The following is a 25,273-nucleotide window of genomic DNA, read 5'->3' as shown; positions in this document are numbered from 1 at the left end:
CCCCCCCCCCCCCACCTCTGTATAGGGATCTGGCTGCAGCACCCTGGTACCGCCCTGCTTTTCCCTCTCTGGCAGACCCCCTGGCTGCAGCAATGGAGCGAGGCGGGCGGGCGGGCAGGGGTGGTTCACTCTGAACTCTATGCCCACTGACTGCTTCACTCAAGACCAGAGGCACACACACGTTTCTAAACTGGAGATCAAGCCCAAAGCCTTGTGCACGCTGACCAAGCATCCCACCGCCGAACTGTCACCCGTCCAGTGTAGAAAAGTTTTATTATTAGAGTTTGGGTCTTTAAAATGAGATACCAGCATCTAGACGGCTCCAGCCTGCAGGCCTGGCTTTACAGTCAGTGCCATGCGACAAAGGCCCTCAGGGTTCTCCTCGCTACTGTACTGGACGGCTGTGTCCTGCAGGCTGGCGAAAGACACGGGACATCATAGGAACGTGCTTTGATATAGAGCAGAGCAGGGTGGCCCCCATGGCCCCTCAGACCCCCACTCTGGCCTGTCTAGCCTGACGGGTGGGTGGGGGATGGGGCCTGGCTGGGTGCCGGCCTGGGCTGCTCACTCATTCCGACAGTGCTCAAACCTGGCCTGGGAGGGAGTGGCACCAGTGCCGTGTATGCCGTGTGTGACCTGGGGTGTGCAGAAGCCTGTCTTACCCTGAGATGGGAGCAGTCGGGGAGGGGTGTGTGGTCACACGTCCAATGACGGAAGCTGCCTACTATACATCCAAGCCTACGTGGGTGGCTCTGCCCTTGGCCATCTTATGCCCCTCAGGCCCGTCCCGCCCCAGAACCAGCTCCCAGTAGCGGATCACTCCTTAGTCCTAGAACAGACACTCTTTCTGGACCATGAAGGTCTGTCACTCAGAGCAGCAATTCTTCCACAGCTCCTACATCTCCGAGGCCAGGGTGGGCCAGGAGGTGACATCATCATGGCCCTGGAGGACGCTACTATTAACCTGGCCCTGCTGAGTGTCCCTGAAGCCGCCACTTCATAGTCACAATGCCAGTTCTCTACTCAGAGCCTGGGCTAACCCTAGCCACCCCTTCCTTAACTGAACCCCCACGTTTTTCTAGACATCAGAAGTCCCTTCCACAGCTGGGGAGGGGACAGCCGTGAGTCTAAACTGCAGGGTCTCAGCCTGGAACTGCATGGGGGAATCTTGCTGAAGCAATGGGATACTGACAGATGAGAGATGTCTCTATAGGCACAACCCCAAGCAACAGCACCCCAGGGAGACCCACAATTCTCTGCTGGCCACAGAGAGGGAGACAACGGGACATCGCGTCCATTTCAGAAGCAGCTCATCTGAGATGAGGGGAGGCGAGCGCTCCTGGCTGTGGGAGCGCGGCCGCTGGCCAGCATCTGTGTACCTGCGGGTAGATCCTGAGTGTGACGGGTCCTCTGTAGCAGCAGACGCGGCGTTAGCTGCTGCAGATGGCAGTGGATCTGGGTGGGTACCCTCTCCCCACCCCGTTCCCCGCTGGGCCATCAACTCTCTCACTTGGGAAACAGGGAGAGTGGCCCCCACGGACACTATGAGGACCTCCCGTTGTCCCCATCAGCCCACATGCAGATGCCATCAGAGCTGCTCGCTCAGGTGTAGACAAGGTGTAGACAAGGCATCCCCGGGCTGTGACGGCCAGGCTCGAACAGCCCAGGAAGGTGCGGTGAAGCAGCAATGGTGTGCAGAAGAGGAGGGAGTGCTGCCTGTGGCCGCTCCAGGTGGGACGGGGGGTTTGGATGCCACTGGTGGGACACCCTGTCCCAGCTGGAGGCCACTCCAGCAGAGGCACAGCACCCCTGGGTTTGGTGACAGGAAGGAAGGAAGGAAGGAAGGAAGGGCCCGGAGCTCGGAGCACAAGTCCTGCTGACTGCTGGCCGCCGTGTCCCTGCCCTCCTCGGCTCCTTTATCCGCAAGGCCAGCACTGCCCTCAGGATGCCCTGGTGGAGACTGAGGTCCACAGGCCCCACAGCAGTGGCGGCAACAGCATCAGAGACGGCAGCGCAGACCTGTGCGCGTCTGAAGTGCAGGAGCACACCGCCAGGCTGTCCTGTGCCCCGCTGCGGCCCTGGGGTCCGGGCCCAACGCCCTCTGCATCCGCCAGTGGCTCACCACACACCAGCCAGTCCCGGGCTGTCGACTGGGGGTACCCAGGCGCTGCCTCCAGCTCGCCATCCAGCACCTTCCAGTACTCCTGGCCTCGGAAGAAATAGGATGCGCCTGCAGAGGGAAAACGGGACGGCTGAGCAGGCATCTCAGCCATGGGGAGGCTCTGCACGGGACAGTGTGGTCGAGTACAGAGACTGGGGTTGGGGTGGGGGGACCTAGGACATCTTAGACAGGCTGTCAGAAACACGAGCCTGACTTGGGCAGCTGGAGAAGACTCTGGGACACAGGGATGGACTGTCAACCTCCACTGGTCCTTGCTGGAGTTTACCCAGCACAGGCTTGTTATGGGCGGGGGCTACAAGTGGGATACAGGCACTCCGAGCAAAGTGTACAAAGGGTGGAGGTCCTGCGCATCTGGGGAGTGAAAAGCAGGAGGCGGGGGTGGCGGAAGGAAGGAAGGAAGGAAGGAAGGAAGGAAGGAAGGAAGGAAGGAAGGAAGGAAGGAAGGAAGCAGAGCCAGCGAGGGAGCTGAGGAGCGAGGTGAGGAGGTCCTGGGCCACTCAGCGCTTACAGGCAGGTGATATACAGTGGTTCAGGGAACCCCACCCCCAACACGCCATCATAAGCCCTTATCTACAGCATCGTCCCCTGCCCGGCGCTCACCATCAGACCAGCGCATGGCATCATCCAGCACACTGGGGACACCCCTCCACAGGGGGCCCTGGACAGGGTAGCCAGGGTCCATGCGTCGTGTGTGGTCATCGTAGCGCCAGTACAGCTGGTCCTTAAAGAAATAAGTCCTGTCATTGTGGGCCCAGGAGAAGACGGCATCGATGCCACCTGGCGGGAGGCTGAAGTCGGAGACAGGTCGCGGGTACCCTTCCTCTACGTTGTTGTCCTTAAACACCCAGTATCTGTCTCCTGGGGGTGAGAGAAAGAGCCACAGGCTGTGGCAAAGGCTCCAGTCTTGACTTTCCCCAGTGGCCCCCATGTCCCCCATCTTCACCCGAGTGGCAGTATAACGCAGTTACCCCTGGCGCCAAGTCAAGGAGGAGCCTTGTCTGACATTTAATGAGCACCTACTATATGCGTGGTGTGGATCTGAAAATCGGATCCTATTCTGGCAGTCACTTAGACACATGAAACCAAGACAACTTAACCCTGCTCCGCGACTACCATGTGTGAGGGGTAGGAACATCCCCTCCCCCTTTTTGAGACAGGGTCTCACATGGCCCAGGCCAGTCTCAAACTCACTGTGTAGCCCAAGCGATGACCTCGAACTTCTGACCCTCTTACCCCCGTTATCTGAATGCTAGGGTTAAGGGCATGCACCACCAAGCCTTGTTTATGGGGTTCTAAGTATTGAGCCTGGGCCTTCACACATGCCAAGCAGGCGCCATAACAACTGAGCCACATCCCCAGGCTGGGTATGGCCGTCTTATGGCAGACGGCATGTAATTCCAAGTGGGACGCCGGTCTCTCTGTGAGACTTTAGGACCAAGAGACTGAAGGACCATTGGGTTCAATGGGAGCAAAGACAGATGTGCTGGCTGGGACTCCATCCAGGGTTACCGTTGTGTGGGACGAACCCAGCACGAGATGGCTGTTTCCAGGACGAAGATGGCATGTGCACACCACCACCCAACAGGATGGGTGGACACTGTGGGTGAGATTCCCGATCCATAGGAAACTCGGGGCACACGAGGGGTGAAACCTAGGGTGGTAGACACTGATGGCCCCAGGGAATGTTCTAGATTGGAGACCAAAGACAACCGCCGTGCAAGGGAGATCCCGGCTGGGACCCTGGTGATGCAGGAGTGGGCGTCTATGGACTAGATGGAGGTACAGTCACTGTGGCCTCATTGGCTCAGGGGGCAGTACTTAGTTAGGGACAACTGGTCTTGGGGTTCACAGCTCAGTCTCATCTGAAAGTCCCAGGGGCGGGGGCAGAGTCACCCTGGGGACACACAATGAATTCTAGGCCGGCCAGAGCTACGCAAGTGAGACCTCGTGTGGGAAAAAGAAAAGGCACGACGGTTAACATAGCCGCCATGGATGCATGAGGACCAAGCCTCTGGGCATGCCTGCGAGGGATATTTTAGATTGGGCTGAGGCGGGGGACCCGCCTAGAATGTGGACAGCACTGTCCCTGGGCTCAGATCATGGACTGAATAAAACGGGAAAGCAAGTTGAGCCCCGGCATCCACTGCCCCTGCCACCACTCCTTCCTAACACGATGGACAGAATTCCCGGGAACCGTGCGTAATAAGACCGTCTCCCTCAAGTTGTTTGCATCAAGTGGTTAGTCACAGCACCGAGTCAAGTGACTAATACATGAGGCCACGCTGGCTCCGCTGCCCAGTGTCCTGAGCTGGGAGGGTGACCTCTGGATGGTGGCCACTGCTCACACCAATCCCAGGGTTTCTGTCCCAGAGCCGAGACAGGAGAATTCCATTCCTACCTGTGGATGGGCCCAGGAGGCTCGCACCTCCTACATGCTCACCCCTCCCCTCTCCAGATCCCTCCAACTTGCTACATGGCTAAGGACGACCTTTAATTACACTCCTCCTGCCTCTAACTCCCAAGTGCTGGGATTAATAATACACCCGGTACATGCGATGCTGGTGTGCAGACACAGGACTCTGTGCACATGAAGCAGGTATCCAACCAATGAAATGCTACCCGTAGTCCCCCAGCCACCTGACTTTTGGGAGACAGTCTCAGTATGTAACCCAGGCTGGCTGGGAATTTCTAGCCATCCTCCTGCCTGGGCTTCCTGGTGCTGAGATTATAGGAAATGTGCTACTGTCCTGGCCTGGGTCCCCTTTCCCTTCCTATGGGATAGACGTGGATGTAAGAGATGCATGAGGCCAGCAGCGAAGGCTAGGAGCCCTTCAGAGTTAGGGACAGGGTGGGGTGGCTTAAACAGAGGCCAGCTGCTAGGGGTTGTGGCTTCAATTCCCCCAGCATTCCACGGACCTCTCTGAGGCCCCAGGGGCCGCTCTCTTAGTTCTCTGCACTCAGGGGCTGTTTCTGCCCTGTGGGGCGGGGTGGGGGTCTTCACACTGCAAACCTGGCCTGGGCTTTGCCTGCCATAAGTTGGCTCTCTCCCATCACCTTTACTGCTTTTTTGAAATAAACTCCCTCCTGTGTAGGAGCTTTTCATACCCCACCCTGAACCTCAGCTCTCCACCTGCTCTGGCAGAGATTTTGTTTCGTGTGTGTGTGTGTGTGTGTGTGTGTGTGTGTGTCTGTCTGTCTGTCTGTCTGCAACGCCCCCTACAGGATGAGCCGACAGCAGGCCTCCATACACATCCAAAGAGTATGCCTGCCCTTTCAGACTGGTGGAGCACACGGTCCAGCCAGGCTGGAGGCTGGAGGCGCAGGGTTACAGCCAGGGTTGGCAGGGTGCCCCAGAGGGTGAGGCAGGCCAGATGACACAGGAGGAGGCCAAGGCAAGCTGTGGCCCACGGGCAAAATCCACTCACCTTTGAAGAAGACAATCTTGTGGTCACTCGTACGCTCATACACAGCGTCCACGCTGTCCAGGTGCAGCGGCAGGCCCCGCCAGAAGCGATGCATCTGAGCTGGCTGCAGGGACACCAAGTGCCGGTCCCGGGTCAGTCGCCAGAAGTACTTGCCTGGGTGATGAAAGGGAAGGCAGCTGCAGAGGCCTCGTGTGGCCGTGGGGATCTGTCCTTCCATCCCACAGGCCCCAGGGCCGTTACCTTTGAAGAAGAACGCTTCACCTCGGATCTGCGCCACCGCATCAAAGTGGGCAGTGCACCTGTGAGGGACGTCCTTCCGGGGCCTGCAAGGCAGAACTCGAGATGGGTTGACAGACAGGGAGAGCACCCAACCCAAAACAGCTGGATGAGCTACTCTTGCCAGAGTCAGGGCGTGGCCGTCCTGGAAGGACCCACAACAACCCTGCCTCCACACAGTAGGCAGAGCCCACCAGGCAAGGAAGGTTCATCAGAATGAGGGCCCAATAAGGCTATAAGCTACATCGTGAGTCTGAGGCTAGCCAAGGCTATGCAACCGGCCCAAAACACCAAAGCCAGCTCCCCCAAACGTAAAATATCAGACAACAACAGCACCCCTAAACAAACCAATAATGATGACAAAAACAAAAACAATAACAAAAAAAAAGCAAAGAATGTAGGTTTAAGTCAGGTTTGTAGCCACACCAAGCCTACAATCCTGGACTCAGGAGGCTGAGGCAGGAGGATCACTGTTTTCCGGCCAATTTAAGAGTTGGGTTTCAATTTCCTGGGAATGAAAAACACCCCCAGGAGGGATGGTCCTTATGATGTAGGAGGGAAATGAAACTCCTAGATCTCAGGAAGTTCCTGAGACTTTCATCTCGAGTTATGTAAGACTGCCAGGGGAGAGGAGATGCTCCAATTGGCTGAGCTCCCTGCCAGTCATGCGGACATTCCAACGATGCAGCCTTTTGAGTCCCCGCCCAGGCTGGGGTAGGCTTTTCAGTAATGAATCTGCTTTTGTGTCACCCATACTCTTGTAATAAGCAACCCTCACCAGTACTCACCCCAGCCCCTAGAAGCTGGCAAGTAGCCCAGAAAACTCACTGGTTCACTAAGCTAGACTAGAACCCTTCCTTTGGTCTGCCATGGGGCCCTGTCTAGGGGGAGGAGATGTTTCTGCAACTCCCTAGGAAGTCATGCAGCACTGGGCTCCCCAGTAAGAGCTCATCTAAAATGAGAGGGAAAGGAGCCACAGAAATGGCTCAGTGGTTAAGACGACCTAGGTCGGTTCCCAGCACCCAGGGCGGGTAGCTCAGAGCTGCCTGCAACTCCAGCTCCCTGGGGATCTGACGGCTCTGGCCTCTGTAGGCATCTAGGACCATGCACATATCCACCCACCGACACATGATTTTTAAAAATCCTTAGAACAGATGGGAAGGAAGGAAGAATAGCTCCTCATCTTCCCAGGCAAATAAGGGTCTCAGCATGTAGAGCTCGGTGGGTAGGGCTGGGGTGTGCCGAGCTCAGGAGACTGGGTGGGTCCTGTCTACCGCAGCGCTCACTGTGGAAGCATGGGACCGCATGGCACTGCCCTTCACAAAGGGACTAGAGAGCAGAGCTGAGGGTAAGAGCCGGTGGTCAGTGACAGAGAGTGTGACAAAGACCTGAGAATAGTGTGGTACATTTGCTGAGAGGCAGCCCGTCCTCGGGTCTGCTGCAGAGAGCTTCCCAGCAAACTACCCGTCAGGGCCATACACAGCGTGTGCACATACATGAGGACACCCGCCCTTTGTGATATGCAGAACCCTCTGGCAGGTGTCACACATGTGTGGCCTAAAGAACTGGGTGGCAGGAGAAAAATGATTCTTGCAGGGATATAGCTCAGTTATAGAATATCCTGGGTTCAATGATCACGTAAAAAATGGAAAAAAAAAAAAGAAAGAAAGAAAGCCAACTGTATGGCTTTGTTTCAGTTCATGCCTGAATGCCAGCACCCAGGAGGCAGAGGCAGAGGGTGTTCCTGAGTTTGAGGCTAGCCTAGGCTATGTAGCAAGTTCCAGGCCAGCCAGGGTTATACTACAAGATGCTATCTGAAAAGAATCACCATGGGGTCAGTGAAGCGGCTGGGTTCATTACAAGTGCTTGCTGCCAAGGCTGCTTGCCAGAGTTCAGTCTCTAGGATCAATATGGTGGAAAGAGAGGACCAGTTCCCACAAGCTGTCCTCTGACACTCACTCACACACACACTCACACACACACACACACACTCACACACACACACACACACCTACCTACCTTCAACAGATAGGAATTAATGGTGGGTTGAGCATATTGGCTCTCACTCCAATCCCAGCACTTGGAGGTTGAGTTGGAAAACTGCAGGAGTTCAAGGCCAGCCTGGGCTACAGAGACCTTGTCCCCTCCAAAAGAAAATCAACGAAAACCCAGAACTAGCAGAGCAGAGCTTTTGATTGCGACAGTGGTTCGTAGTATAGAGTTAAGCCACAAGTAGAGCCGTCCGAAACAGAAACAAAAACCAGAAGCCCCACTGTGTGTGGGCACAGCAAGGGGCTCAAGGCCGGACGAGAAAGGGGCAGCTGAGTAACAAAAGGTTGTGCACGTGGTAGCTCTCTGCACAGTCCCTCTATTAAGGAGCCCAAGCTCCAGTGCGCCTGGGGGAACTGTCTGGATAACGTCAGCTCTCTAAAGACACCGGGTCCTCCATACCCAAAACAAACCACCCGTTTGCAAGAGCTCTTAGTCCCCAAGGTCCCAGAACCAGGCTATAGGAGGGACTGTTTGAGATTCACTGTAGCTCCGTGGGGTAACAGGTCCTTTCCCCTCCCCCATCTCCTATTGGGAGGTCAAAGAGAAGAAAGCACACGAGCGCCGCCGCCCCCCCGTGCAGTCAGCACACACAGCAATGCCTTCCTCAGGATCCTGGGCCTTACTGGGTACTACGTGCTTGGGAGGGACAGCATTGGATTAGGACAGGCTGGCCAAGGTATAGTGACAAGTGACATGGCTTACAGGGTGCTAGATCGATTGTTGGGGGGCTCCGGCAGGAGGGGTGGTTCCTCAGGCTCTGGCGTACCCAGCTGTGCCGTCGGGGACACCGACTCCCGCACACCTGTGGAGACAGAGTGCCTTCAGCCGGCGCCCTGGGCTCATCTCATTGCCATCAGACATCACGTGCCCACAGGGTTCTAGACTAAGAGCGCACAGCCACGAGCAGAGCTCACGATACCCGGAGCGTCTGCTCCTAGCTCCACCCTCCATGTGGTTCACACCGGGCTTTGGGGGGACACTCACCATATAACTGCCAGACACGCACCCTGTCCTCGTAGGGAAGCCCATAACGTAGTGGGTCACCCACGGGGCCCTGGTAGTACGGCTGCATGATGGAGCTTGGCGCAGCAACGTGGCTCAGACCAATGGCGTGACCAAACTCATGGACGGCCACCGCAAACAGGTCCATCCCATGGGCATCTGAAGACACAGAGACTGCATGAGCCGGGGAGGACAGGACCCCCCCCCCCATTAAGGATGGGGCTGGAGTCTAGAGCCGGCGCTCACAGGGCACCCGCACCCTGGCTGTGCTGGGGACTCCTACTAGCCACATGAGCGCTGCAGGTCTGCTGGGACCCTGCTGCGCTCCTATGGAGGCCATGTGTGGCTGGAAGCTCTCCCAGGGGTCTCTTATACTTTCACAGTATGGAAGCCAGCCCCCTTTAACGCTAGACCATAGTGGCTACATGCCAGGATTGGCAGAGTTTTCCAGGTTCAGATACAGTGGTTGTCAACCCCCAGAACCCACATGAGAGGTCTGGGTTCCTGTGCACTGGGGCAGGGGACTAGCCGGTGTCAGACACTTGGTGGATCAGTTTCAGCCAGTGGAGCAGGACTGAACTGCTGAAGCCTAAGCTTAGACTTGTTCTAGGAACCACAGCTGCATCTATCTCTTGTATCTCTGGGTGATATTGTGGGGTCTGCCCAGACCCAGGGTTCCAAATACTCAGGACTAACCCCCTACCTACACACCTGAGGAACGGAAGGTCCATGCCTCGTCGTCATCAAAGTGCGTGTCCCCTGCCGTGTGGTGGTCACCAGGGAAGAATGCATGGGCCACTGTGCCACCAGGGCCATCAAAGGGGTAGCAGTCATTGTGGTCGGCCTTGGAGAAGTCGATCTGGATGTCAGCAGTGTTGCCCGCTACCTCGTGGAAGTTCAAGGGTGTGATGTCACTCCAGACCTTGAGGGCGTAGTACATGAGTGCGCGCACAGTATCCCGGCCCAGGGGTGAGTCCCGTGGGAATGTCCGGACCCTAGGGTCAGGGTCAGAGTGGAGGCCAGCTGTCCCTGAGGCCTTTCTGGACCTCCCTCCCTGGTGTGAGTGTTCTGCCCATTTCTAGTCCCCGGGAGAGGAATGTAGACGAGTCCAAGGGGGATATGCAAATGCTAGTTTTCCAGATGGAATGGGCCGGCTGGGTCTCAGTGCCCGCTCTACCCTCCATCCACAGGCTACACACTGGTAGGACCCTCCTCTGAGCTGGTCTGGCCCCAGGATTGGCAGAAGGACAGAGAGACACTATCCTGGGGAACTCCCACCCTGGCCACGCACCTCCAAGAAAGGTTCCTCTTGCTCCATTTGGTTGGTGGTGGAGTCTGTCGCTTCCTTCTTGCTTGGGTACCAGGGGGCAGGTCCGGAAGGGAGCAGCGTGGGGTCTTCATCAGGGCCAGAGTGGCCTCATCTGCATGGTAGACACAGGTCACCAGGTAGGCCTGACTCCACCTCCCCAGCAAAGATCTCAAAGTCCCCTTAGGACCAATGGTCTCAAGTCTAGGTGTGCCCAAGCTCCACCTATCACCCACCAGGTTAAAGGCAACATTCAAGTTCATGACCCTGGCCAGTCTAAGCCTTCAGTGGCTAATTGCAGGGTCCCAAGTAGCCAGGATGGATATGGCCATGCTGGCACAGCCCTGATTGAACCAAAGAGCCTCCTGGTGCCTCCTGGAAAACTAACCCAGGATGCCAGTGGTCTCCAGGCCGCCAAACTGCTGCATGGCAGTAATAGCCTTGGACAGTTCCTCCTGGGTCTGTAGCTGTCCCGTTGCTGGGTCTGCAGGAGGCAGGTAGCCAAACCTGCTCAGCCACTCCTGGGGACACAGAACAGAGTGAGAGGTTGTTAGGGTAGAGCTCACCTGAGGAGCTGGCCAAGCTCATGACTGTTACAAGAGAAATGCCTCTTGAGACCTAGTCACACCCCACCCCCACCCCCGCGCTTGACATGCCAACATCTCTGTCCTTAAATCAGGTTATAAGTCACAAATAAATGTGAAGATTGAGATGGAGCTGGCAAGTGTAGGAACAATGTTTGCCGGCAACCACTAGATGGTGCTGCAGTCCACATGCCAATTGCTGACAACCCCCCCCCCCCAAGGTCTGCACCTGTCTGGCTCCAGTTGACCCAGAGGTCCTGTGGGGCAGGATGCTCTGAGCCAAAAGCCGCCCTCCTTTTCAAGAAGGGCACAAACAAGGGGACCAAACTTGCAGCCTAATTTCCTTCCATCTCATACATACACACACAAACACAAACACACACACACACACACACACACACACACGCACGCACGCATGCACGCACAATTAGTCTTGGCTGGCTAAGTAGATCATGTTGGTCTCAAAATCCTAGAAATCATCCTGCTTCTGCCTTCCAAGTGCTGGAGTTAAATGCACCTGCCACCACACCCAGCTACAGGGTCTCATGAAGTCCCATCTGGCTTCAAAACTCACCTTGCAGTCAAAGGTGACCCTGAACTTCTGATCCTCCTGCTTTTTCACTGCCCAAGGGCTGGGATTACAGGCATGGATTACCATGCAAGCACTCTCCTTACCAATTTTTTTTATGTTTAATTATCCAGTTGTGGTGGCACACACCTTTAATTCTAGCACTTGGAAGGCAGTGACAGATAAATCTCTCAAAGTTTGAGACTAGCCTGGTCTATACAGAGAGTTCCAGGGCAGCCAGGGCTATACAGAGAGACCCTGACCAAAAAAAGGCAACAAGGAAATTATGTGCTTGTGTGTGTCTGCGCATGTACGCAGGTGACCTCGGACACCAGAAGCACTAGATCCCCTTGGAGTCAAGAAGCAGTTGTGAGCTGCCCAGTGTGGGTGCTGGGAACTCGACTAGGGTCCTCTGCTAGGGCAATAAGTACTCTTTTTTTAAAGGATTTATTCTAGGGCTGGAGAGATGGCTCAGAGGTTAAGAGCACTGGCTGTTCTTCCAGAAGCTCTGAGTTCAATTCCCAGCATCCACATGACTCACAACCATCTGTAATGAGAACTGGTGTCTCTTCTATCACGCAGGCAGGACACTGTATATATAACAGAAAAAGAATGTATTCTAAATTCGGATTGTATATTTTATCTTGTGTGAGAGGGTTTTGCCTGCATGTTTATCCATGGCCACATGCATGCTTGTTGCCCACAGAGGTCAGAAGACCCCCAGACCCCCAGGACTGGAGCTATGGGTGGTTGTAAACCCCGATGTGGGTGCTGGGAATTGATCCCAGGTCCTCCTACCCACTGAGCCATCACTCCAGCAGCGTGTCCACCCTTTTTGAGACACTGTAGCCCTGGAATTTGTTATATAGACCAGGATGGCCCTGAACTCACAGAGACACTCCTGTAGGGAGAGATCTTGCTAGGCACCTGTGGCGCTGGCCATGCCCCAACAGGCGTGGCCACAGGAACATATGTGGGGTGTGTGGGATAAAGAACTGGGGAGAGGCAGGTCACTCTCTCTTGGGGTCTCTGAGAGCAGCGGAGACTGTCAGAGCGCTGACCCGGGGTTATCGGGCTCTCATGTAAGTGATTTCTCCCTAATAAAATCACATACGGCAGCCCTATCCAGTGCATGGTAATCTTCCTCTTATACACTCCTGTCTTTGCCTCCCCAGTACTGGCAGGCAATAAAGTTGTATGCCATCACACCCAGTAACCTACTTCTGTTTTGACGATCACTTAAAAAATATCACCCATTATGTCCTTCCTTGGCCCTCCAGGTCTGAGGATGTTACCCAGGCTCATCTCCTGGGCTGGTTACTGCTGCTGCTGGCTGTTTCTTGGGAGCCCAGTGATGTAGTTGGAACTGGGTTTCCTCTCCTGGGACTCCTTGGGGCCTCAAACAGGGGCAAGCTACCCAGGCTAGGAGGTCCAGCCTGGATGATGTCATTTGCAGTGTGCCTACCCAGGTCCCCCTCTGGATAACATGTATCCCTGCTGGGACTTCTCTGTTTCAAAGTTCATACCACCCCAAACCTCCCTGTAGCCTGTCAGTGTGTATGGAGATGCCAGAGATCAGCTTCTAAGGCTGAAGGGAAGGACCTTCAAGGACAGGACAGCTTCCCCAATGAGCCAGGGAGGTGAGAGTCATGCCCCTGGGTGCAGTCCCAGAGCTCTCTACTGCCCCGTTTTGGGTTCTGTTTGAGACCAGCTTGGTGAGATCCTGTTTTAACCTCTCCTCATAAAAACTATTTTAACAAGTTAGCTGCTTTCAAGTGTCATAACACACACACACACACACACACACACACACACACACACACACACACACGTTTTCATATCTCAGACACAGGGCCCCACAGCCGCCTTTCCTTCCTGCAGGAAGCCCCCTGGAGCTTCCTCAGCCCATACATGGAACGCCTCAGGGAGAATGGCTTCTCCTGACAGTGCGCATGAATGGGGAGCAGGGCGGTGGAGGTCCTGACCCCCTAAGCTGGGATGGTAACTGTTGCCTGTCTAGAGCAGAACATAATTGGGGCTTGTGGCACTGCACCTGCAATCTCAGATGCCCTGCCCCCACCAAGAGGGCGCTCAACCCTCTGCATGCTGGTAGCCCCCTCCCTGTATGTCACCAAGACCCTTCTCCACAGAGCTGAGTCCTGGCTGACTCTGGTGGGCTTTGGCTTGGGGAGGTGGGTGATTGGCAGCGCGGGCCTCGGGTGGACACACAAGAGACAGCCAACTGACTAAAGCCATACATCAGCAGGGCATGCATGTGTGGAAGCCCCAGGCAGCCGGCTCATCCATCTCCAGGAGGGCGAACCCCAATACTCATGAACTTCACATTATCATCTGGGACCAGTGGGTGATAGATGTCAAATGAGGATAACGGGCCACTAGGACGGTAGTTATCCTAGGGGACTTGGGACTGCCTAGGCTGACAAAAGCCACCTAGAGGACAAGATTTCCGCAGAAGAGGCAGCCCTGACTACCTTGGAGGCAGTCCCTTGTCATCCCCACCTGACCTGCTCTGACCCCTACAGGTATACAAGCCCCTCCTCACCTCAACGTCTGCAGCAAGGTAGCCAGAAATAAAATTCCCTCACTTCCCCTCTCCTGTCCTCTAATACCTACAAAGCTGGGACCACACACCCTGTCCTGGGCCGCCAGCTTCCTGCTCGCCTGCCTGGTCCTCCTTCCACTGTCGCCACGGAGACAGACCGCTGTCTCCAGGGCAACGGAGGCTGCAGCAGGCGGGTGCTGTGAGGCTCAGGGTGAACCTTCCAGAAGGCCACTGGGGAGGAGGGTGGGGCCGGGAGAAGGGGAGTCCCACCCCCAAGGGCAGACACCCCCTCCTCCCAGCCCAGTCAGGGAACTGGACCATTACTGCAGACCAGTACTGAGGCTGGCTGGGCAGTCGGGGATTCCTGCACGGATGTAATCACGCAGTCCGTCAGCGCTGGCCCCTCCTCTTTCCCATCTTGCTGTTGCGTTTATCACCATTTGACACAATGTGTATCTTTTTACAGCTCTAACAAGGCATAATATGTACAGCGTTACAATCCTTCAGCTGGCTTTAGCAAATTTAGAGAGAGCCCAGCCGCCACCCCTGACCCAGCTGTCAACTTACCCAACTGTCTCATGGAACCTGGGTAGCTCTGCCCACAGCCACGGTCAGACGCTGTTGTGGTCCCAGGAGCCTGCAAAGCTTGCCTGGCACTTGGACTATTACTAAACTTACGACCACCCCTCATCCCTCTCTAACTGAACCCCCCAGCTGGAGGCAAACGAATGCCACCAGCCCCATCTCACAGGCAGGGAAACCAAGGCCCAGAAGCTGAATCCAGATTCCTGTCCTTCCAGCCAGTGTCAGGAGCAGGGCTGGTTCCTGACATACAATGGTGATATATGCCATACGTCATCCATACTATAGGACAACTGTAGGTGCTACAGTGCACAGACAGTGTCACTCCTCACACTTACTACCGTACACAACCCCTCAGGCCCTTGAAAGGGCAATCCCAGCGGGACCCCTCGCCCCTTGGGTCCCTTCCCTCCCTTACAATAGAGGAAACTGAGACCCAGAGAAGCTGGGGACACACGACTCACTTATTTATTAATGGATATGTATGTGTGGAAGTCAGAGGACAAGTTTGGGTGTTACCCTCAAGGAGCACCGCCCAGCTTCAGTGCGACAGGGCCTCTCACTGACCTGGAGTTCACCAAAGAGGCCAGATTGTCGGGCCAGCAACTCCAAGAGTCCAGTTTCTACCTCCCCGATGCCAGGATTACATGGTCCACGGCCTTTAATCCCAGCACTTGGGAGGCAGAGGTGGGCAAATCACTGTGTTCGAGGCCAGTCTGGTCTAAAGAGTTCCAGGACAGCCTGGGCTACACAGGGTTTCTCCAACCAACCAACCAAAAACAAAAAACAAATCAAAACAAAAAAACAAGTATGTTCCACCATGCCACGTGGACACTTGTCTGTGAGTGCAGGAGCCCAAGAAGACCAGGGGCATCTGGTCCCCTGGAGCTAGACTTCTGGGCAGTTGCTAGCTACCTGCTGTAGGCATTTCCAACTTGGATCTTACATGCACGCTCTTAACTGCTGGGCCATCTCTAGCCCTGTAACTAGCTTTTTTAGAGGGCTCTGGGAGCTGACCTTGCATCCTCATGCTTACCTGGCAAGCATGTGGAGTCTCCTGAGCCTCTACATGGCCCTTTTATAAAGATAGATCCTAGCAGGTAGCTGGAGTGATACCGTGCCCAGGTCTTCCTGACCGTGCCGAGGGCTGGCTGGAAAGCGAGGTAGGTAGACCAGGGCGGATCTGTCCCTAAGCCAGCACTATGGAGGGAGGATGAATGAAGACCACACTCATACTGTCTCAGGCCACCGCTGTCCTGATGGTAGCTGCTCCAGCGACCCTGAGCTAAGGGCACCGAATGCCTGTAAAATTCTTGTAAAGTTCCACAAAGCCCCCAGTATGTGGGGAGGATGGCAGGCGCTTTTCCTCCTCTGTGTCCTCCTGTGTGCACAGCGGGCATTCTGTACATCACTGCAAGTCGACCCAAAGAAGTGGACGCTGCCGTTACCCCATTTTACAAACAAGGGAAGAGAAAGAAGCACAGAGAGGTCGGGGCACTGACCCCAGTCACACAGCACAGGAGTGCAGAGCTGAGGCTAGAGCTGTCTGGCTCCTGGGCTTATCCTGTAACCACCGCAAGGGACGGGAGGGATGTGACAGAGAAGGCAGAGATGGATGCTGGGGGAAGTTGCTCTGGGTAGACATGGGGCTGTCTGGGTGAGAAGCCCTTGGGAGAGCATTCGTGGTGAAAAGGTTTTGATGCAGGAAGAAGCTAGGCCCTAGCACCTAGGAAGGAGACAGATGTTGAGGGGTGAAGGGTCTGGGGACAGGGACAGAGTGGGACTTGGAGCAATGAGGGGATGCTGGGCTGTATGCCTACCACATAACCATTTCACCTTTGCTGCGAGCCAGATGCCCAGCAAAGATGTTTTATCCTGCATGCACCAGCACTAGCCTGCATGCAGATCCAAGGCCAGCTGAGATCTTAATGTTTACAGTGAAGGCCACAGGCATCTGACACACCCTGGGAAGTCCCCCAGCAGGGTCCTCACTGGAGCATGCCCTATGAGGCTTCTGAAGTTCTCCAGCTTCCCTGCAAGTACAGCCTGTTTCTATGGGCATATTTGACAAGAGAGAAGACTGAGGCCCTATGATCTGTTAGGTCACAGAGCTGGTACACAGCAGCCTGGGAGCCAGCCTGGATCTATGTAAAACGGCCCCACATTAGATACCCACAGAGTGACCAGGTGTCGTGGAGTGCACCTTTAATCCCAGCAGCTAGGAGGCAAAGGCAGGCGGATCTCTGTGAACTCCAGGCCAGCCATGTCTCACATGGTAGCAAAACACACGGTAGTGGACATTGAGATTTGTTTCCTACTCTGTGTGTGTGTGGGGGGGGGTGAGTGTGTAGGTGTGTGCAGTGCACTTGCGCTCAGACAGAAGCCAGGGCCCCTCACATGCCGGACAAATGACCTAAGCAGTGTGGTTTGAATGAAAGTGACCCCCTCCCAACCAGGCTCATATATCTGAATGCCTGGTTCCCAGCTGGTAGAAATGTGTGGTGGGGATTAGGTGGCGTGTCACTGGAGGCCTGGCTTTAGGTTTCCAAAGCATTGCCATTCCCAGTGTGCTCTTTGCCACCTAAGATGTGAGCTCTCAGCCGTTCCTACAACCACAGCTTCACCCCTGCCGTCATGAACCCTACCCCTCTTTCATTATAAGTTGCCTTGGTTGTGGTGTTTTCACACAGAAACACAAAAGTAACTATGACAGTACAACACTGACACCCAGCGCCATCTTCTATTTTCTTGAAACAGTGTCTCACCAGTTGACCCTGGATGGCCTGGAACTCCCCACGTAGACCAGGCTGGTCTTGAACTCTAAGAGCTGCCTCTGCCTCCTGAGTGCTAGGAATATACGATTAAAGGTGCACATGCCACCATGCCCAGCTTTGGTCCTTGTTTGTTTGTTTTTTTTAGACATTCTCCAGGTTGCCCAGGCTGGCCTTGAACCTGCTATGTAGCCAAAGATGACCTTAGAGACCACAGTCTAATCCCAGTGCTGGGATTACAGGTTTGTGCCAGCATGCCCGGTTCATTTGGTGGTGCTATGGCTAGCAGCCAGTGCCGTGTGCATGCTGGGCGAGCACCTAAGTCACACATCTAGCGTTACACTTCGAGACAGAGTCTCACTCTACAGCCCATGCTGGCCTCCATGCCAGCCTCAGTTCTCATGCACTGCAGCAAATGCCTGTTAACAGCAGGCGTGGCACTGTCTATGTTTAACGGCTGCATGGCCACCTTTGTTTGGGTCCACAGAGAACAGCTGTAGTTCCCAGAGAATTTCTTCCTGGGCCCAGAAAGAGTGCAGGTAACAGTGAGAGCTGAGATCAGGACAGGAGGAGGTGTAGGCTTCAAGGAGGGGACAGACACGCAGGCAAACCCTGCACTCCATGGCCCTGCCCCCAAGGTCTTTTCTTCCCCACCGCATCCTTAGTCCCAGCACACCAGCCTTTAGTTGTGGGCGTATTTGCGATGAGCATCTGAACCAGATCTGAACCTGCCCTGCTTGTGTGGTGCCAGCAACAGGAGAGGTTGCTGCAGGATGAAAAATCGGAGCAGAAACTTCCTGGGATCGTTTGTTTAGCTGCCGGCATGAGGGGGGCTCTCCAGCAGACCCCTAGCAGCCACGGGCCACCAGACACCACGACTGCTTGGTGCTGCCGAGACACAGCCGCACACAGCATCCACTACAGAGCCAGGCCCGGCTGAGTGATATGACATTTGTGAATGGAATATGAGGGGGTGACGGCAAGAGCCTGCAGAGCCATTCTGCAAGGCAGCTGGTGAGTGAAAACCTCAGGGTGTGAGAACTGGGACCTGATCTAGCCGTGTGAAAGCTGTCCACTTCCCCATGGCTACCCAGCTGGACACTGACGGGCCAACAGGACGCCACTCTCCAGAACCTTCCCTGGGGTTGCACACTTTGCTGTGGGGCACTAACCATTCAAGAAACGGAATAGCAAAACAAGGCCCACTAGGCTGTGGGGAGACACATCCCGGGTGTCCTTCCAGGGGGCCTGGGGCCTCTTCTCGGCTTTATTCACAGGCGTTGGCCCCTCCCAGCCCAGCGGTGGGTGCAGCGCTGTCTGGCAGCGGCTGATCACAAACACAAAGGCGCCCTTCTCCTCAGAGGCATCCAGGCTTGAATACGCTCAACAGCCCGCAGAGGGCGGTCTGAGGGGCATCGGGAAAGCTCCCACCCAAAGCCCGCCCATCTTTTGCAGCTCGATGCCCCTGAGCCCCAAGCTCTTAGGTACCATCTCCTAGAGGGCCACCAGAGGGCGCCCCCCTACTACCACAGGAGAGCCAGGCAGGACCCGGTTCCCACACCCGGGAGGGTATTGCCCTGGGCAGGGGGCTGCCTGATGCACCCTCCTGCTTTACCCAGAACTGGACGACGGGGTTCTGCTGCCTCTAACAAGACTGGAGTCACGCACCCTGCTCAGTGAGACCTTCAGGGTGTGGGTGGGCCGGTGACCCTGGGGTGCTCAAGAACTCAATAAGGGAGGGGGAGAAGTAGGATGAGGCCCATAGGTGCCTGGGGGAGGAGCCAGGCCCACCCCAACCTCCGAGGTCTGGTTGCTGCAAAACTTCCTAAGTGCACTGGGCCTGATCAAGAACTTGGCTGGCCAGGGGCTCTGTCGCCCCAACTCCACCTCAGAGTCCCCTCTCCCCCTAACCAGTCCCTTTTGAGGCACCCTGAGAATTGGAGCAAGGAGGGTTTGGGTTCTACTGTCCCCACCCAGAACTGGGATCGGACGTCTGGCTGCTTGTGGCATGGGGGACGCCTGCTGTGCAAGCCCAGGAACAGGAGTGTGAGGAACCCCTATTTTAGAGGCCACTGGGGTGGGAGAAAGTCGCCCCTAGGGGACCCTCAGGATTCCGTTTGCAAGTGGACGGAGAAAACATGGGGCAGCTGCCACCCCAGATGCCTGGGGGGGGGGGGGAGTCGGCCTCTCACTCAGGGGCCAGTCTTGCCAAACAGGGGGCTGCTCCCGCCCGCCCCCCAGTATGACATCTCCGCGGCACCTTGCCTAGACCTAAGGGTTTAAGAGTCCCCATTGCCAACCGCCCGTGGAGAGGGGACTCTGCCAGCACCCCATTAGGATATTGGCTGGCTTGTGCTGGGCAGAAGCCGCCCCTGGCCGGGTCTCCGGATCGTAGAGGACCAAGGGCGCCCAGGCCAGGGCCTCCTCCTCCTCCTCGAAAGCGGGCTTTATCCACCGCGCGCCTTTGCAGAGGCTTCGCGGGCCTGCGGAGCCATAAAGTCTGATCGAAACCTTCCGGGTCTCCTGCGGGGACTTCGGTCAGGAGGGCAGACGAGAGGTGGGAAGAAGCCGGCACCGCGGCCCCCAAGCAAGGATGCCCTGCTAAGCTCGGGTTTTAAGGTAGCAGCAAGCTTGGGAGTTGGAGGGCCGGGGACAGCAGCGTGCTTGACACGAGAGAGGTTGCCACCCGCACCGGCGGGACAAGGCCAACCGCTCCCGTGGAGGAGGACGGCGAAGGGGTCGCTCCACGCACTCCGTGCAGGCGGTCCTCCCAACACCGTCAGCGGAGCAAACTCGGCAACCCCAGGCTTTCCGGGAGCCCACATGCGCGCCCCCGGCATGGGATGCGCGCCCCTGACCTCCCACTCCGGCCGCGAAGCTCGCGGGGCGCACCGCTCCGGGCGGCTGTGACGCCGGTCACCCCGCCAGAGGTCTCTGTGGAGCTGTTTTTACCCAGGGACCCGGCTCCAGCTGAGCGACCACCTCCCCGGGGCGCCCGCGGCTGCGGCGCAAGATCGCACGGAACGGGAAAGGGACCGGCGTCCTCCTACACCTGCAAGCGCGCGTCCCACTCAGCCCGAGTCCCAGGCTCAGTTTCCCTGCCTTGGAAATGGGTCCGCCGCGCCCGGGATTCGCGCACCTCTCCTAGAGGAACAAGGGAGAGTCTCTCTTCTCCCTTGCACCTCGTGAGAGAGCCCGGGGACACGACTCCCGGGGCCCCGTGCCCGCGTCGCACACTCACCACCCCGAGGCTGAGGTCCTCCGAGCGGGGCGCGGGCGCTGCGCAGCCCCCGTGGGCCGCCAGAGCGAGCACCAGTAGCAGCGGTGGCAGCCTGGGCCCCGGGCTTGGAGGGCCAGGTCCCCGGGGGGATCCAGGACCCCGCGGGCGGCGTCCCATCCCGCTCTCCGAGGCCGGATGGCGAGGGTCCCCGCGCCCGCCCGCAGCCGGCTCCGCGCCTCAGTCGGCTCCGCGCCCGCTCCGCTCCGCGGGACTGAGCCGCGCGCCCGCCCGCCTCCGGGGCAGGGCCATGCTAATGTATGCTAATAAGACACAACCCCGCCCATTCCCTTAAAGGGACCCCGAGCGGGCGGGACCGGATAATCCGCACCAAGGGTTTGCCCTCTTTGAGGGCTGAGCTCCGCTCCATGTGGGGGAGCAGGGGATTTGGGATACGAGTGTTCTAGATCCCCGGTCGTCCTCTGGAGGAGCTCCCTGGTCTCCCGCTAGAGTTCCCGGTCCAGTTCCAGGTCACTCAGGACCTGGAGACCGCTGCAGCGCGCATAATGGGCGCATGGGGGAGCCCGCGGGCTACAGAGTCCTGGGGCGAGTGGGAGTGAGCACCCCGGGGGGAACGGAGGTGGGGGGGCGGGGGTTAGTGTGATTCGGACGAGCGTAGGAGGGAGCGGGGGGGCGTGGGATGGGAGGGGCTGAGGCCGAGAGCACACCTGAGTTCTGCATGGAGCATTGAGCACCGATCACCTTGTTCGCCTGGTCCTCCAAGAAGAACCTGGTCCCTGCGGCTGAGTGTCTGCAGGTGTGAAAAAAGAGAATTTGTGTTTCGAGGTGCGAGGAGTGAGCCCCCAGGCTGCCGGCGGGCTGGACCGGCTCTCTCCCCCCTGAGCCGCGACGGAAAGGGAAGCTATGAATAGCTCACATTAGCTGGGATCTGGCACCCGCTCAGCACTTTACGTAAAAAATTTGCTCACAACCCTTGAAGAGGTGGAGACCATAGTTCTCAATTTGTACATAGAGAAACTGGGGCCCAGAGAAAATAACCCCTAAGTAGGTAACAATGTGCAGAGTGTCAGATTGGAAACTGGCTGAGTTAGGGGACAGAGTTCAACTCCACTCCCCACCCCCAGTTTGGCATCTCATCACCTGGAGGTGCGGCTCGGTCCCCAGCCTCTCTCCCACCGGTCTTTACTGTTGGTGGTGTTAGGATTGCAGTCTGTTGTCTGTGCATGGAAACTAAGGCCCAGGTGATGCCCCTGAAGAGGAGCGTGGCTCCCTGCGTTCCAGGCAAAAGCTCCCCGCGGCCTATGCAGTTCCTGTTGCTGTCCGGGTCTGGGTGGTTTGGGAGAGCTTTAGATTCTTACTTCAGCACTGTGTAGTGACACCTGGAGATGGGTCACCTTTTCCAGTACTGATACTCGTGTGCGTGTGTACGTGCATGCGCGTGCGTTTGTGTGGGGGGGGGAGGATGGGGGTGGGGTTAGGACTCTGATGTGAGAAAGTCCTGGAGGACCGGTGGCCCAGGGAGTACCCAGTCATCCAACAATGAGACAGTAACATCTTGGGGTGCTTAGCTATGGGGAACAGACAGACTCCATACAGTGCTGCCCACAGATAAAAATGTCTTCCTATCTCAATTAATCTAATCTGGGTAATCCTTTAAAGGCTTGCCCAGAGGCTAACCTAATCTAGATAATCTCTCACAGGTGTGCTGGGAGTCCTGTTTCCTAGGTGATTCTAGTTTACAATATTAACACATGACATTAACATCACATGGCATTAGAAGAAAACTCAGTCCCTACTGAGAAGCTTTGTGCTCACCTGGTAGACTAGGAGAGGGAAGGTAGCATTTTTAGTTACTGTCCGTGTGAGATAAGCCTCAAAGAGCTGTACCTTGTCTTCTGTCTGTACCGGGGACTCTGGTCCTCCAGTGTATGATGTCCCCATCCCCGAGTGGAAATGCACCTCGGAGAAAGCAGCTCAAATGGGAAAATGGCTTCCGGCATGAGTGGTTCTAGAGGCTCTGGTTTCAGACTCTGTCCCGGACTCTGCCAACTCCATCTGGTACCTTCTCCCAAGGCGCAATAACTTCGCTTTTCTGGCGAATGTCCAATTGACATTACAGATATGCTCTTAGTTGGACAGGAATCTTCTTTTGTTTAGGACTCTTGTCTTGCCTCAGCCTCCTGAGTGTTGGGATTTCAGGTGTGCATCCCCATGCCTGGTTTGGATAAGGGGGTCTTTGCAGGTATAATTGAGCTAAAGACCTTGAGATAGACTCACTGGAGATTGTCCAGGGGACCTCAGTCCACTGTCTAGTGTTTTCACAAAAGCAGGGGAGGCTGGGCATGGTAGCAGGTGTTTGAAATCCCAGCACTTAGGGAGGCAGGGCAGGAGGATGGTAAGCTCCAGGCCAACTTAGCCTACAGCTTTGAAAGTGTACACACACACACACACACACACACACACACACACACACACACACACACACACATACACGCAAGCAGGCAAATAAGAGAGCAGAGGAAAAGCCATAGGAGAGTTGACCATGTGATCAGGGAGGCAGAGGGTGTGATATGGCCACAAACAGCAACACCAGGATTGTGATACCTCCCGGAGCTGGAGATGGGTTGAGTCTCCTTTTGAGTCAGGGAAGGAGATGTCTGCCTATGGCTGTTTACAGCCAATGAGTGTGTGCCGTTTGCCTTGGACCCTGAGGTACTTCCTACGCAGTCTCTACTTCCGCTCTGGCCCCCAACAGGCAGACTGCCATGCAGAGTCAGGCCAGCCTTTCCAAAGATGAGTGAGAGGTCACCACTCACGTCACTCCACCCTGCAAAAGGTTCTTTATACGCTCTTCCTCCCAGTCTGTTCTGAGTTCACCTGCCTGTTCCTCCCTGCTTCCCTCACCTGGTAGAGTCCCTCCAGAAGCATCTCTGCTGCAGGACCTTGGCACCTGCTCTCTGTGTGGGGCGGTCTTGCCTTATGATTCTGTGCCTCAGATCTCTGCAAATGATTCTTGTTCCATCTCTAAAAAGCAGCCCCTGGCACCCGCACACTTAGCACCGCCTCATTCGCACCCCCAGCTCTCCCCCTCTGCCATCTGTTTGGACCTCCTCTGTTCACTGCCTGGTTCCTGGAGGCATCAGCTCCCGAGGGCAGGGATGTCTGCTATCGGGCTCAGTAGTTTGGTAACACCAGGTCTGGGAGATGGGTTCAGTAGGCAGCCTCTACCTTCAAGTGGTCCCCACGCGAGCCATGTCTCCTTTTGCCCATCTCAGGCACGTGTGGGTAGGAGCCTGGTGCTTTGACAGGAATCGTGGTAGTCCGTCCCAGTGCTGGCAGATCTGAGCCCTGGAGTTCCCAAGGCTTAAGGGCTTGACTGGCAGACCCAGAGGCTTACAGCTTCTGAGAGCCGGGTGGCCTACTGCTCCAGGCTTTAGATGCCAGAGACTCAAGATTCTCAGCTTGGAGGCTTAGTGCTCTGGGCTTTACCCACTAGCAGTCTTGACACTTGGCAGCTGATGTAACAGCTTCCAGCAGCAGTGAGCAGTGGGCACCATTTCCAAGTGCTGTGGTTCAAGGGTGAGGTGATGGCACTTGAGTTTCCTGGCGGCTGGTTTTGCGGCGCTCAGGACTTGCATGTGGGAATCCTTGGTGCTGGAGGCTTCACAACAGCCCACAATTCTCCCTGGCCTTTTTGGAGCCTCGGATCTCCAGCCCCTCCCCTTCTCCCTGCTTCTGCTGTCTGGAATTTGTCTCTGCTGACCCGCCTCCTGGTGTTCTGCCCTGGCTAATCTTTGGGGCCCCATATGTATGTAAATAAGATGACAACTTGTGGGAGTCAGTTCTCTCGTTCCAGAGTGGGAGCTCTGAGGAACTACACTCAGGTTGTCAGGGTTGTGTGGAAGTGCCTTTACTTGCCGAGCTATCTCAGTGGCCCAACTTTTTTTTCCTCTTGAGACAAGGTTTCTCTGTGTAACATCTCTCAGTGTTCTGGAACTTGATTTTATAGACCAGGCTGACCTGGAACTCAGAGAGATCTGCCTGCCCCTGGCTCCTGAGTGCTGGGATTAAAGGCTTGCGCCACCATGTCTGGCACATTTTTAAAAAAGATTTATTTCTATTTACTTTATGTGTGTGTGATCCTGTGTGAATTTAGTGGACCATGAGCATGCAGATCTCAGAGGAGGCCACAAGAGGGTGCCTGATTCTTTGGTATTGGAGTTACCTGTGGTTGGGAGCTACCCCATGGATACTGAGAACTGAACCTGGACCATGCTGTCAACCCACTGAGGCCAAGCATCAGTCCCAGCCATAAACTCCCCCATCCCCTATCCAACCAAGATTTTTAAAAGTGTGTGTGTTTTGCCTGCATATATGTCTGTGTATCATGGTGTTCCTGGTGCCTAAAGAGGTCAGACAAGGGCATCGAATCATACTACGCTCCTTTGTTTTTTTTTTTTTTTTTTTTTTTTTTTTTAGGTATCTCCTTGGCAGCATCTTATACTGTTGGGCCCCATGCAAGTCCCTCCCTTGTTTCTGGTCCCAGGGCCCATTCTGCCTCCTCTGTCCTGGCTGCTGTGTCCCCTTACTGCTCCAGTGCTGGCCTGTCTGATTTCTCACAGGCTTCCTGGACACCCCTGTTAATAAGCAAGCAGCAGACCTTCCAACCCATTGTCCAAATCTAATGTCTTGCCTCCCTCCCTGACCACCCAAGTACATGGTAG

The 25,273-nt window shown here is 56.0% G+C and overlaps 1 protein-coding gene across 1 annotated transcript; it reads right to left on the bottom strand.

Annotated features, from left to right (window-relative positions):
* Positions 1-254: 254 nt before the first annotated feature.
* On the bottom strand, positions 255-20,789 carry Mmp17 (matrix metallopeptidase 17). Its single transcript, XM_005080329.4, has 10 exons — positions 20,553-20,789; positions 10,632-10,764; positions 10,229-10,358; positions 9,649-9,932; positions 8,920-9,096; positions 8,638-8,737; positions 5,848-5,930; positions 5,608-5,760; positions 2,783-3,040; positions 255-2,230 (listed from the first exon to the last, which is right to left on the bottom strand). Exons 1-10 carry the CDS (start codon positions 20,706-20,708, stop codon positions 1,941-1,943), a joined length of 1,764 nt encoding a protein of 587 aa, XP_005080386.1. The 5' UTR covers positions 20,709-20,789; the 3' UTR covers positions 255-1,940.
* Between the last annotated feature and the right edge of the window lie 4,484 nt (positions 20,790-25,273).

The sequence above is a fragment of the Mesocricetus auratus genome, unplaced genomic scaffold (assembly GCF_017639785.1).
Source record: "Mesocricetus auratus isolate SY011 unplaced genomic scaffold, BCM_Maur_2.0 Super-Scaffold_100025, whole genome shotgun sequence".
Classification (NCBI taxonomy): domain Eukaryota; kingdom Metazoa; phylum Chordata; class Mammalia; order Rodentia; family Cricetidae; genus Mesocricetus; species Mesocricetus auratus.
The sequence above is the reverse complement of the archived record's forward strand: the minus strand, read 5'-3'. Positions and strand labels throughout refer to the sequence as shown.